Source organism: Phoca vitulina, unplaced genomic scaffold (assembly GCF_004348235.1).
Source record: "Phoca vitulina isolate PV1807 unplaced genomic scaffold, GSC_HSeal_1.0 scaffold40, whole genome shotgun sequence".
NCBI classification, from domain to species: domain Eukaryota; kingdom Metazoa; phylum Chordata; class Mammalia; order Carnivora; family Phocidae; genus Phoca; species Phoca vitulina.
Genome location: NW_022589743.1, coordinates 24,236,149 through 24,250,655, shown reverse-complemented (window position 1 = coordinate 24,250,655; position 14,507 = coordinate 24,236,149). Strand labels below are relative to the sequence as shown.

At 38.6% G+C, this 14,507-nt stretch overlaps 1 protein-coding gene across 2 annotated transcripts in view; it reads left to right on the top strand.

Annotated features, from left to right (window-relative positions):
• Positions 1–14,507, top strand: part of SMYD4 (SET and MYND domain containing 4) — a 50,579-nt gene that overhangs the window by 9,163 nt on the left and 26,909 nt on the right. For both annotated transcript variants that reach the window (XM_032428651.1, XM_032428653.1), the window contains exon 3: positions 12,462–12,606. In XM_032428651.1, coding sequence (XP_032284542.1) covers positions 12,462–12,606 — 145 coding nt within the window. The remainder of the gene's footprint in view (positions 1–12,461; positions 12,607–14,507) is intronic.

The following is a 14,507-nucleotide window of genomic DNA, read 5'->3' as shown; positions in this document are numbered from 1 at the left end:
CTGGCCTCCTCTTTCACCCCACTCCTGTTCTCAGCATATGGGCCTTCTTTCGGTTCTTGATGTGCACTCTGCTTCTTCTTGCCACGTGGCCTTGATTTCTTCTGCCTGAAATGCTTTCCCTGGCTTCTCTCTCCTCTACACCTGAATTAAGTTCTGCTTAATTCAGAACTTCAGGGTCAGCCAGATCTTTCATCAGGAAAGCCTTCCCTGAGTCCCAGCTGGCTTACCTTCATTTTTTATACGTTTACAACACTACGTAGCTTTCCTTTTTATATTTGTGTAATCATTTGCTTACTGTCTATCTTCACTACTAAACTATAAACTCCATGAGGGCAGAGATCTTGTCTGTGTCTGTCTTTCTGTAGACAAAAGCAGTGCTGTGTCCAAAAAAAAAAAAAAAACCCAGGTATTTAATAAATACTGATCAAATGACAGTTTGGAAATATGTATAAAGCTCTTTACCAACTGGCACATGTGAATGCTCAATATGACACTTAAATGAGAGCTTCATATGTATACAGATACATAAACGCATACCTTTCAAGTTCAATGTTAACATCTTTATCTTTGTGCAGGCAACTATCGACAGTTTCTCACACATAGCAGGCACTCAGATTTTAGTTGAAAGAAATAATGAGCACAGTGTTGAGCCTTGGCAATTCAGGTACTAACTAGGTACAATTAGGGTAATAGTTGGGTTTGGGGTTTTGTGTGTGTGTGTGTGTGTTGTTTTTTTTTTGTCCGCTTGTTTTCTTTTTCACAAATGTTCATAAGATAGAAATACATTCTCATCATATTTGAAATGATATTTAATGAAGTTAACAGGAAAGTTTCTCCTTTACCCTTCTCCTCATTCAGTTCCACAGAAATAACCACCGTTTATTGGAGTTTTCTAGTTCTTTTTATGTAATTGTAGATAAGTATATACATATCTGTTTCTTTATTCTGTTAGATTATATTATGTGCTTTGTTCTAGGATGTTTTCTCCAATGTCACACCTTGATCTTTCTGGCAACCCTGTGATATTACTTGTATAGTTACACCATAATGTAGTTGTTCTTTCCCTGTTGAGGGGTAATTATATTATTTCCAGTTGTTGTATTTTTACTGTTAACAAACCATGTGGCCGTGAACAACTTTTTTTTTTTTTAAGATTTTATTTATTTATTTGTCAGAGAGAGTGAGAATGAGCACAAGCAGGGGGAGCGATAGGCAGAGGGAGAAGCAGGCTCCCTGCTGAGCAAGGAGCCTGATGCGGGACTCAATCCCAGGACCCTGAGATCATGACCTGAGCCGAAGGCAGACGCTTAACCGACTGAGCCACCCAGGCATCCAAATAACTTTTTTTATATGTTTTTGTACACATATTTAAGAATTTAAGATAGATTCTTAGAAGAGGAATGGTTGGGGCGCCTGGGTGGCTCAGTCGTTGGGTGTCTGCCTTCGGCTCAGGTCACGATCCCAGGGTCCTGGGATCGAGCCCCGCATCGGGCTCCCTGCTCCGCGGGAAGCCTGCTTCTCCCTCTCCCACTCCCCCTGCTTGTGTTCCCTCTCTCGCTGTGTCTCTCTCTGTCAAATAAATAAATAAAATCTTTAAAAAAAAAAAAAGAAGAGGAATGGTTATAATCACTTGTTACAAGCATTTTAAAATTTAACAAGCACTGACAAATTGTCTTCCAAAAAGACTTCACCAGTTTACCATGAACAATGTATGAAAATCACTTCCCTATAATCCTTGCCGACGCTAGAAAGCAAGTCTTTAATTTTGCCAAACTTCAGGACAAAAGTGTCTAGTGGTTGTTTTGTTTGTTTTGCATTTTTCTGATTACTAGTGAAGGAATGCATCGTTTCTGACATCACAATCCACCTGTATTTCTTCTGCAAACTGTTCATTTGTGTCCTTTGCCCATTTTTCTACTGGGTTGTCTGTCTTTCTCTTACGAATTTATAGGAGATCTTCAAAATTCTGGTCATATAGTTCTTTGCTATATATGTGACTAATTTTTCTCCCAGTCTATTATTTATCTTTATTTTACTTGCCGTGTTTTGCATTGTATATAAATTGTGTGTGTTTTCATTTTTATACAAGTATGTCTGTCATTTTTTTAAAATTTTTTTATTGTTATGTTAATCACCATACATTACATCATTAGTTTTTGATGTAGTGTTCCATGATTCATTGTTTGTGCATAACACCCAGTGCTCCATGCAGAACGTGCCCTCTTTAATACCCATCACCAGGCTAACCCATCCTCCTACCCCCCTCCCCTCTGTCATTTTTTTTAATGGCTTCTGAGTTATGTCTCTTGCTTAGAATGGTCTACTCCAAGATTATAAAAATATTCTTTATTTTCTTCTAACTTTTTTTTTGTAGTTTTGTGTTTTTGTTTTCACTATCAAATCCATCTGGAATTTATTTATTTATTTAAAGATTTTATTTATTTATTTGTCAGAGAGAGAGCACAAGCAGGGCGAGTGGCAGGCAGAGGGAGAAGCAGGCTCCCTGCTGAACGAAGAGCCCAATGCAGGACTCAATCCCAGGACCCTGGGATCATGACCTGAGCCCAAGGCAGATGCTTAACAATTGAGCCACCCAGGCACCCCTGAAATTTATTTTTGTGTATAATGTGAGAGAGTGTTCTAACCTTTTTCCCGATAATTTTCTTCAGCATTTATTGAATAGTCCATTCTTTCCTTAGTGGTTCAAAATGCCATGTTAAAAATTAAATTCACACTTAACCCATAAATTTGTTTCTAGACTCTATTTCTATGCCAAAACCAAAGGGTTTTTACTGTGACTTTAGAGTATCATATTAAAATTCTGTCAGTTTCAAGTGACAGAAACCTAGCTCAAATTAGGAAATTTATGCACTATGAAACTAGGATATCCAAAGGCAGATCTGTTTTCAAGCAGCGTTGAATCCAGGGCCTCAGATGGCATTAGACTCTGTATCTCTTCATATCTCGGACAAACTCTACACCTGATGGGCATAATAAACACTGGTAGCCTTGGGCACATTCTGAACCACAAGAAACCACAAGAAAAGAGTGTTTGGCACTCTTTCCTGAGAGTTTTGGCAGAAAAGGTCTGGATTGGACTCCAGTCAACCTGATTTTGACTGCCTGGTGAATCCTTTCAATAAAAGGTTTAGGGCCGGGCGCCTGGGTGGCTCAGCTGGTTAAGCGACTGCCTTCGGCTCAGGTCATGATCCTGGAGTCCCTGGATCGAATCCCGCATTGGGCTCCCTGCTCGGCAAGGAGCCTGCTTCTCCCTCTGACCCTCCCCCCTCTCATGTGCTCTCTCTCTCTCATTCTCTTTGTCTCAAATAAATAAATAAAATCTTTAAAAAAAAAAAAAAAGGTTTAGGGCCTTTCTGATTGGCTAGGCCTATAGCACATGCTCAACCCTGTTGCCACATTGGAGTCTTCCCTACTTCAACCACAAGAAATGTTTTTCTCCCTGAGATTTTATTACCAGAAGTAGAAGGAAGGAGCACTCGAAAGCATAGAAGGCCAAGTTCCCACACACATATATACTCATTCTTTTTCAAGAATATCTTGGCTATTTTCTGTACATTTCCCCCTTGTAACTTTTTTTTTTTTTTTGAGAGAGAGAGAATGAGAAAGAGAGCACATGAGAGGGGGGAGGGTCTGAGGGAGAAGCAGACTCCCTGTCGAGCAGGGAGCCCGATGCGGGACTCGATCCCGGAACTCCAGGATCATGACCTGAGCCGAAGGCAGTCGCTTAACCAACTGAGCCACCCAGGCGCCCCCTCCTTGTAACTTTTGTAGGCCTGTCAGGTTCCATAAAAAATGTTGGGGTTTTGATGGGGATTATGTTGGATTTATAGATTCATTTAGGGAGACTTGACATCTTTACAATATTAAATTTCCTCATCCAAGTAAAGGGTATGTCTTGTCATTTCTTTAGGGCTTCTTTTATATCCTTAAGTAAAGTTTTACTGTTTTCTTTGTAGAAGTCTTGCACATTCCCACTTAGATTTATTCTTACTTATTGTAAGTTTTCATTATTGTGAATAAGACTTTTTCTCCCCCAATTACATTCTCTAACTGATGATTGGTGGTATAAATAAAAGCTAGGAATTTTTTTCTCATCTTGTAATTGGCCACCTAACTGTATTTTCACATTATTTTGTTGTTTTTATGCCAATTCACTTGGACTTTTTAGGTAAATAGCTATATCTGCAAATAGTAATCCTCTTTTCCAATATTTTTACTCTTATTTTATCTTTTAATTATCATCACATTAGTTAGACCTCCAGTGCAATATTGAATAGTAACAGCCATTTAGGACATTTGCCATAGGTTTATAGTACATACCCTTTTTCAGTTTAAGGAAAGTTGCCTATATTCTCTCATAAGTAGGTATTGAATTTTATCAGATACTTTTTAAATTTTAAAAAAAATTTTTTTTTTTTTTTAAGATTTTATTTATTTATTTGACAGAGAGACACAGCGAGAGAGGGAACACAAGCAGGGGCAATGGGAGAGGGAGAAGCAGGCTTCCCGCGGAGCAGGGAGCTGGATGCGGGGCTCGATCCCAGGACCCTGGGATCATGACCTGAGCTGAAGGCAGACGCTTAATGACTGAGCCACCCAGGTGCCCCTATTTTTAATTTTTTTTTAAATTTATATATATATTTTTTTCAAGATTTTATTTATTTATTTGACAGAGAGAGAGACAGCAAGAGAGGGAATATAAGCAGGGGGAGTGGGAGAGGGAGAAGCAGGCTCCCTGCTGATGGACTCAATCCCAGGACCCTGGGATCATGACCTGAGCCAAAGGCAGATGCTTAACGACTGAGCCACCCAGGCACCCCTAAAAATTTTTATTTATTTATTTGACAGAGAGAGACACAGCGAGAGAGGGAACACAAGCAAGTGGGAGTGGGAGAGGGAGAAGCAGGCTTCCCGCTGAGCAGGGAGCCCGATGTGGGGCTCAATCCCAGGACCGTGGGATCATGACCTGAGCCAAAGGCAGACGCTTAACGACTGAGCCACCCAGGCTCCCCCAGATACTTTATTTTTATATATATTTTTATATATATTTTGGGTGGAACAGTCATTTTCTTTTTCTCTTTTCATCTGTTACTATAGGATTTACATTTATAGATTTATTGAAGTTGAACTGTTTTGGAGATAAACTCTATGTATTATCCATCATTTTTTTTAACACATGGCTTGATTCAATTTTCTAATATTATTTTTAATTTTATATATATGTTCATTAATTATATTACCTTACATGTTCTTGTGTGTGCGTGTGTGCTCTGTCAACTCTTGGTATCTGGGTTTTGGTGGCTTTGTAGCATGTATTGAAGAGCTTCCCATTTTTTTCTATGCTCTGAAATAGTTCCTATAATGTAGGGATCATTTGATTCTTAAAGGCTAGTGGAAAAATCCTGTAAAAATATGTAAACCACGTGCCTTATTAAATGGAAATATTTTCGGGATGCCTGGGTGGCACAGTTGGTTAAGCGGCTGCCTTTGGCTCAGGTCATGATCCCAGGGTCCTGGGATTGAGTCCCACATCAGGCTCCCTGCTCAGCAGGGAGCCCACTTCTCCCTCTGCCTGACACTCCCCCTGCTTGTGCTCACTCGCCTTCTTGCTCTGACAAATAAATAAACTCTTTTCAAAAAAATTAAATAAATAGGGACGCCTGGGTGGCTCAGTCGGTTAAGCATCTGCCTTCAGCTCAGCTCATGATCCCAGGGTCCTGGGATCGAGTCCCGCATCAGGCTCCTTGCTCAGTGGGGAGCCTTTTTCTCCCTCTGCCTGACATTACCCCTGCTTTCTGACAAATAAATAAATAAAATCGTTAAAAATATATTAAATAAATAAATGGAAATATTTCCCATTTTTAGTTGAATTTTTTATCAATAATATACACATAGTGCAAGAAGTCAAATAGTACTTCAAAGCTTATAAAGAAAAACAGCAACCCTTTGTTTCATTCTTCCCCATTCCTATTCCCCAGTGGATGCTGCTTTAACTGTTCTTTCTAGTATTTTATTTCATATTTCTAAACAGTATGCTAATACTGCTGTTTTTTGAATTTTTAGCTTTAGATGTCAAATTTTGCTCTCTTAACTCCAAATCACGTGTATATACTTTGTTTTTGCCTCATCCTCCTAACTATATTATAGTTTATAACGTACTATAATCAATAGAATATAACATTGGTTAAGCAAATGTCTATGTAAATACTACTCATATGAACCACGAAGTAGACTTCGAATTACATTTCTCTTCTTGTACACCTCTTGTTTTCCCTGGAGTTAATAATTGCCTCCATTTTAATTTTTTCCATGTATCTTTCACTGCTTCATCCCCAAACTGCTTTACTTAGAACAAGTTAGTTCTGAAGACTTGTTTGTAAAACTATTCAATCATAATCAAAAGTGACCAAAACATTTAAACTTCTAATCTCTATATGCATGCCCATTAAATAAAAGTATGAATTGGGCCTTTAAAGTTTAAAGCCAGGCATATGCTTTTCTTTCTTGCTGATTTACAATCTTTGAGGAATATTTTCCCAAAATAGGTAACTTTTATCAGTATCGAAGACCTTTTGAGGCAGATGACTCTCCCCCACAATTAATATCTCACAGTGTCCTGAAATCCTAAACAGACTCATTATCCACCCTGTTTGTTTTGATTTTCTACTGATTCAACTGGCATACCTTGTTGGACCAGAAAGCAAGGAAGCACTCAAAGACTAATGGGTTTATATAAAAAAAGAACATAAGAGCCAAACTGAAGAGGTTCCCACCGGCCAAATTTAGGACAAATGGAGCATAAAAATATACTGTATTATAATAGTTTCTAACATTGAATTATTTTAAGTGTATAGTGATTATCAAAGACATAAATAAGTAAAAGAAAGAAAGGAAGGAGGAAGCATTTATCTTTACAGAAGAATGCCAATTAAAAATTTAGAAATAGATAGAACTAGAAAATCACCATTTTATAACCCAGGATAATAACTGATTGTGGCAATGGTCATCAGTGGATGTTCAAAGAAGAAAGACCGTTGGAACAGTTTATTCACATGGTCTCAAAGTACGGCCCATAGATTACTTACATTGGAAAGATCCACAATCACCACTTTAACCAAATGACCAAACTTAGCATCACCAATGGGGACTACTTGACATTATATGTCTCCTGACTTGAAGCAGTAGGAAGTATACAGATTTAACTATGTACTAGTGTCCTTGACAAGAATTGTTTAATCTGAATCTAAATCATGAGGAAGCAGTGAGACAAAACCAGAGTGTGGAACATTTCCTGGCCTTGAGTCTTCGAAAAAGTCAGTCATGAAAAACAAAAAAATTACTGGACTATCTCAAGAGACTGAAGAGAAATAACAACTAAATGTAGTACATTAAAACTTTGATCCTTGGGGTGCCTGGGTGGCTCAGTCGGTTGAGTGATGGACTCTTGATTTCAGCTCAGGTCGTGATCTCAGGGTCCTAGTGTCACAGGATTGCAGGGTTCTTGTGTCACAGAGTCAAAGAATGAATCTTGCGGACACAAAAGGGTGAAGTAAAGTGAAAGTTTATTAAGTGAAGGTGAGAGCAGAAAGCAAAGAAGAAGCTCTCTAGAGTGAGACGGGTCCCGAATGGATTGCCACTGAGGGTTTTTAGTGTCAGTCTTTTATTGAGAACTGACTGGGAAGCTTGTGGCCTTGAGATTCTTATGCCCTCTTGGTTTGAGCAAGGACTATTGGTAACACCCTTAATGACTTAATTCTTTGAGGTTTGGTTATTTTCTATGATTACACTGTAACCACCAAAGAAAAATACTCCCTAACATCGGAGGCCAGGTGATCTGTTTCTTTATCTCTTGTTCACTCTGGCTTAGGGCTTCTGCCTGCCAGGAATAGTTTCAGAGCCCAGCCAGGGCCCCCTACCTCTCCCTGCCTGTACCTTAACCCTTTCCTTATTCACTAGGATCGAGCCCCACATCGGGCTCTGTGCTCAGCAGAGTCTGCTTGTCCCTCTCCCTCTGCTCTTCCCCCCACTTGCTCTATCTCTAAAATAAATAAAATACTAAACAAAACAAAACTTTGATCCTGGATCAGGTTGGGGCAAATGGAAGAACATAAAAGATATTTTAGGAGTAATTGGGAAATTTTAATTTAAATATTTGAATTAGTGTTAATTTTTTTCAGGTCTGATAATGATAGTATGTGATATGAAGATATAAAACATTCTTATTCTTGCAGAGGCCTACTGAAATGCTTAGAGGTGAACTTTCATGATGATTGTACTCACCTTCAAATGGTTCAGGAAAAAACATGGATGTATGGGAGTTAATAAGCTATTGTTTCTCAGTACAATCTTCTGTACTCTGTGCTGAGGCTGGAACTTGATGCTTTGCCAGTTGACTCCCTGAGAGGCTTTCCCTCTGTAGGGGTCTAGAGAGAAAAGGCAAGACTGGAAAAAGAAACTTGGTTCTTTCTGTCTGCTCCCTAATTAGAATCCACGTGAAAAGAATGAAGTTGGACCCTTACCTTATACCATATACAAAAGCTAACTCAGAATAGCCCAAGGACTTAAACTTCAGAGCTAAAACTATAAGACTTTTAGAAGAAAACCTAAGGTAAAACTTACGACATTGAAAAAAAAGGAAAAAAAAAGACTTACGACATCGGCTGGCAATATTTTCTTGGATATAACACCAAAGACACTGGCAACAACAAAAAAAATAGACAAATTGGACTTTGTGAAAATTAAAACACTTTGTGCATAAAAAGATAGTATCAACAGAGTAAAAAGGCAACACACAGAGAGGCACCTGACTGTAGAGCATGCAACTCTTGATGTCAGGGTCGTAAGTTCAAGCCCCACATTAGGCAGAGAGATTACTAAAAAAAATAAACAAAAATAAAAAAGATTTTTAAAAAAGGCAACCCACAGAATGGGAGAAAATATTGGCAAATCACGTATCTGATAAGGGATTAATATTTAGAATTTATAGAAAACTCTTAGACTCAACAGCAAGAGAACAACCTGATTAAAAATGGGCAAAAGGGGCACCTGGGTGGCTCAGTCGGTTAAGCGTCTGCCTCCAGTTCAGGTCATGATCCGGAGTCCTGGGATCAAGCCTCACATTGGGCACCTTGTTCAGCGGGGAGTTTGATTCTCCCTCTCCTTTTGACCCTCCCCACTGCTTGTGCTCTCACTCACTCTCTCTCTCTCTCTCTCAAATGAATAAATAATAAAAAAAAAACCTTTAAAAAATGGGCAAAGGACTTGAATAGACATTTCTCCAAAGAGGATATATAAATGGCCAACAAGCACATGAAAAGGTGCTCTTGAAATCACCAATCACTAGGGAAATGCAAATCAAAACTACAGTGAGATAGCACCTCACATTCATTAGGATGGCTACTAGGGAAAACAAACAGAAAATAGCACGTGTCGGTGAGGATGTGGAGAAACTGGAGCCTTTGTGCATTGCTGGTGGGAATGTAAAGTGGTATAGCCACTATGGAGAACAGTATAATTCCTCAAAAAATTAGAACTAGAGGGGCGCCTAGGTGGCTCAGTTGGTTAATTGTCTGTCTTCAGCTTGGGTCATGATCCCAGGGTTCTGGGATAGAGCCCCACGTTGGGCTCCCTGCTCAGTGGGGAGTCTGCTTCTCCCTCTGCCTCTCCCCCAGCTGGTGCTCTCTCTCTCTCAAATAAGTAAATAAAATCTTAAAAAAAATAAATAAATAAAACTAGAATTAACTATATGATCCAGCAACCCCACTTTTGCATTTATACCTCAAAAAATTGAAAACAGAACTTGAACAGATATTTGCACACCAGTGTTCATGGCAGTATTTTTCACAACAGCCAAAAATGGAAACAACCCAAATGTCCGTCCACAGATGAATGGATCAACAAAATTTGGTATATACATACAATAGAATATTATGCATCCATAAAAGGAGATGAAATTCTGGTACATGCTACAACATGGATGAATCTTGGAATAGTATGCTAAGTGAAATAAGCCAGGCATAAAAGGATAAATATTATATGATTCCACTTATCTGAAGTACCTAGAATAGACAAATTCATAGAGACAGAACATAGAATAGAGGTTACCAGGGGCTAAGGAGAAGGGAGAAGGAGCAGTGGGGAGTTATCTTTTAATGAGTACAGAATTTCAGTTTGGGTTGGTGACAAAGTTCTGGAAATGGATGGTGGTGATGATTGTACAACATTATAAATGTACTTAATGTTACTGAACTGTACACTTAAAAAATGGGTAAAATGTAAATTTTGTAGTGTGTATTTTACCACCATAAAAAAATTAGAAAAATTGTTTTATCTTACTTCCTCAAATTTTTATCATACTATTCCAGAAGAAAATTTGATATTAAAAAAAAAGATAGGGGCGCCTGGGTGGCTCAGTTGGTTAAGCGACTGCCTTCGGCTCAGGTCATGATCCTGGAGTCCCGGGATCGAGTCCCACATCAGGCTCCCTGCTCGGCAGGGAGTCTGCTTCTCCCTCTGACCCTCCCCCGCCCATGCTCTCTCTCTCTCATTCTCTCTTTCTCTCTCAAATAAATAAAATAAAATCTTTAAAAAAAAAAAAGATAGAACATCCATTTGCTTTTCAAAACTTTGAATCAATTACTGAGTTTACTTGGTGCCTGAAGAAAAGAATGAATTATTGCAGCTTAGTTCTTAATTGCCCTAAAGAACAATTACACAACATTGAATTTATCATCATTTTGGATTAAGATAAAGAATATCCATTGTTAGGCAAGAAGAATTTTGCTGTTCTTATTCACCACAGTCTTTTTGTTTGAACTAGGATTTTCAGGGTTAACCTAATTCAAAACAAAACAGAAAAAAGAACAGGCTCTATGGGGTACCAGATATGCATGGGGCATAGTCCTCATAATGTCTTAGACTGGAATAAATTTAGAACAGGCAAGCACACTTTTTTAAGATTTTATTTATTTATTTTAAAGAGAGAGCACCAGTGGGGGGGAGGAGCAGAGGGGGAGGGACAAGCAGACTCTGCTGAATGCAGAGCCCGATGCGGGGCTGGATCCCAGGACCCTGAGATCATGACCTGAGCTGAAATCAAGAGTTGGGATGCTTAACCAACTGAGCCACCCAGGTGCACCAAATACATCTTTTAAATTAAATAAAATCTTTTCTAATTTTCCTTTTTGTGTTATTTGAGACTTTTTCTATATTGTATTTAAATATTGATAAAATATTTGATATTAACTCATAATAGTAACGTTTTGTGAAATTTCAATATATACATACAGAGATGTATCATATTGAATCATAGTTTAAAAGATACTTCTTATTATGGGTCTTTGTAAACAAAAATTTGAAATACACTTTTCTAAACATTCTTCAGTTTTGATTTTGATTTCTTTGACCCAAGAGTTGCTTAAGAGAATTTTTAGTTTTCACGTTATGCATATTTTACTTTATTGCTTTACAGTCAAAGAGAGAATTTAGGGTATTCTATACTATTTCTCCTTGTTGGGAAAAATGTTTAGTCTCCATTGCCTGTGTGTGTGTGTATATTTGTGTATGTATTAGATCAACTTTGTTAATTTTATTATTAATATAGAGCATTTGTATACTTATTTTTTTTTTTTTTGAGAGAGAGAGTGAGAGAGAGAGAGAGCACAAGAGGGGGGGAGTGGGAGAGGGAGAAGCAGACTCCCTGCCGAGCAGGGAGCCCGATGCGGGACTCGATCCCGGGACTCCAGGATCATGACCTGAGCCGAAGGCAGTCGCTTAACCAACTGAGCCACCCAGGCGCCCTGTATACTTATTTTTTTAGCTTTTCAAGTTAAAATAATTTCAGAATTACTTGCAAAAATAGTACCAAGAATTGCTGTGTGATATCCTTTGTTAAATATCAAAAAGTCAACCAAGTAAATTTTAAAAATCAAGTTGGCTTTATTAATTGATTCATAAATTGAGCAGCATCCTGGGGCGCCCGGGTGGCTCAGTCAGTTAAGCATCTGCCTTCCGCTCAGGTCGTAATCCCAGGGGTCTGGGCTCAAGCCCCATATCGGGCTCCTTGATCAGCGGGGAGCCTGCTTCTCCCTCTCCCTCTACCCCTTCCCTCTGCTCATGCGCTCTCTCTCAAATAAATAGATAAATCTTTTTAAAAAAAAAGTTGAGCAGCATCCCTTCTAGCAACTAGAGGGGAGCTCCAAAAGGCTACAGAAAAGGGAAGGTTTTTAAAGGTAGAGAGGGAGTGGAAAAAAAGGAAATTATTAGCAAAGAATCCATTATTTTAGGCAAGGTCACCCGCCCCCATTCACATTACATGACCCAGACAACCTCACGTGTCCCAGTGTTTTGCAGCTACTCACTCCCATTTCAAGTTCAGTGGTTAGGAGCTTGTTATTTGAAATAACAAATCTGTGCTCTTTTTTGTTTGTTTCTTCATGAAGACCTGAGGATGAGATGTTTTTAAAAAGTCTCTCTAGAGGTTACCTGGTGGGAAAGGAGCCCAACGCTCCCCCTTTCTACAGAGAAGAAGGAAACAAAAAATTTCAGAAGAAGGATTATATGGGAGCCACAGTGCTGTACTCTAAGGTAAGGCACCCCCCAGCTCAGCAGGAGGGGCTATGTTAACAATTTAGCAATGCATATTTCTTCACAAGATAGAAGCTTCTTGCTGAATTGTGTAGCCAGTGGTTGCTTTGTTTATCATTTGCGAATTGAATTTGTTAAAGAAAACTGGCAGAATTCTGCTGTTGGTTATATGCCGAAACAACAGGTAGTTTGTATTATATGTCCTGGATTCCACCCAGAAACTTCTCAAATTCCCTCAGATGCCTTGTGCGCTATAGGCTTATTGGACCCCTGGCTCTGCCTTGCCCGTGTCTGTCAGCTGCCACTGAATTGCGTGCCATTTTTATCTGATGAATGATGAGGCTGTTGGTTTGATAGTCCCAATTTAGAGAGCACCTCGATTTTTGGTTAGCCACGGTGTTAGTTTACAACCAGTGTGACTTAGATTAAGTCTGAAAGGAAAATAAGCTCAGTTGCCACAGCCTATTTGAACTCCGTTTTGAAGGATGTCAACAGATCCAGAAATACCTAGGAGATATCGTGGGTTTGGTTCCAGACTACCGCAATAAAGCATGGCAAGTAAATTTTTTGGTTTCCCAGTGTGTATAAGAGTTGTTTACACCATACCGTTGTCTGTTAAGTGTGCAAATAGCATGATGTCTAAAAAAACTGTATACCTTAATTTAAAATTCTTTATTGCTAAAAACACCACCACCATCTGAGCTTTCAGCAAGTCATCATCACTTATCCCAACTCACTATAACAAATATAATAATGATGAACAGTTTGAAATATTGCAGGAATTAACGAAATGTGACACAGAGACGCAGTATGAGCAAATGCTATTACGTGGTGCTGTGATAGACTTGCGTGATGCGGGATTGCCACAAGCCTTTAATTTGTAAAAGAAAGAAAAGAAAAGAAAATACTGTGTCCGCAAAGCACATTAAAATGAGGTGTGCCTGTATTTAAAATTAAGCATCCCTGAACTAGATTTTGATGACAAAGAGTGACTTTTACCAATCTGCTGCCCTTATTGTCCTGCTTCCATGGTAGAAACTGAAGCGAGACCCCTGAGAGACTTCCTTCCATAACATTTAAGAGATAAATATGGGCCTAAAGCAAGAATGAACCAATCCCCTGCACCAGGTCTGTGAAGATTATTAAAAGGATGAGTGTGAATTTGAAGGGTGTACCCCTACTCTGAATCTTCAACAGGGTTAAACTTGATGTTTGGAATTCGTTTTCCAACAACTATCAGACTTGGAACAACAGCCTCTCTAACTGATAAAGGCCCTGCTTTGTAATGTTATAAAGTATTTAGTGGAGTACTATAAGCATTAGTGAATGCTGGAGAATTATGATTCGTTAGATGCAATGATACACTAATAAATGGCTTAATAGTTCTTTTTCAGAGCTAATCTCTTCAGCTTTATGCATGTACATCAGAAATGTGATCCCATGGGAAGTTGTTAAAGGAAAACAAGTAAAAAGTGAAATCAGACAAAAAATTAAGGTTTGCTCTGAATGTGGAGGGAGATGAGCCTTCCTATTTCACGAAGCTAGTATTTTGGTGATTATGGTACTTCGCAATTTTCTACAAAGCTGCTATTTTCTTTCTTTTTTAAAATAATATTTGTTGTTTTTATCTGATTATAAAAGTACTATATTTTGTAATTTACTTGGAAAATAGAAGCATAAGGAGTAAAAAATCCCATAATCAATGATAGGCACTGTTAACATTTTTGCTTATATCCATCCAGACACTTTTTCCTCCAAAAATATGTTTTTCTTTTACAAAATTGGGATAATGCTGCACTTCCTGTTTTGTAATCTGCTTTTCTCCCTCAACAATTTATGACCATTTTCTCGTGTTACTAAATTTTCCACTAGCACATGATTTTTTACAGCTAGCTTAGTGT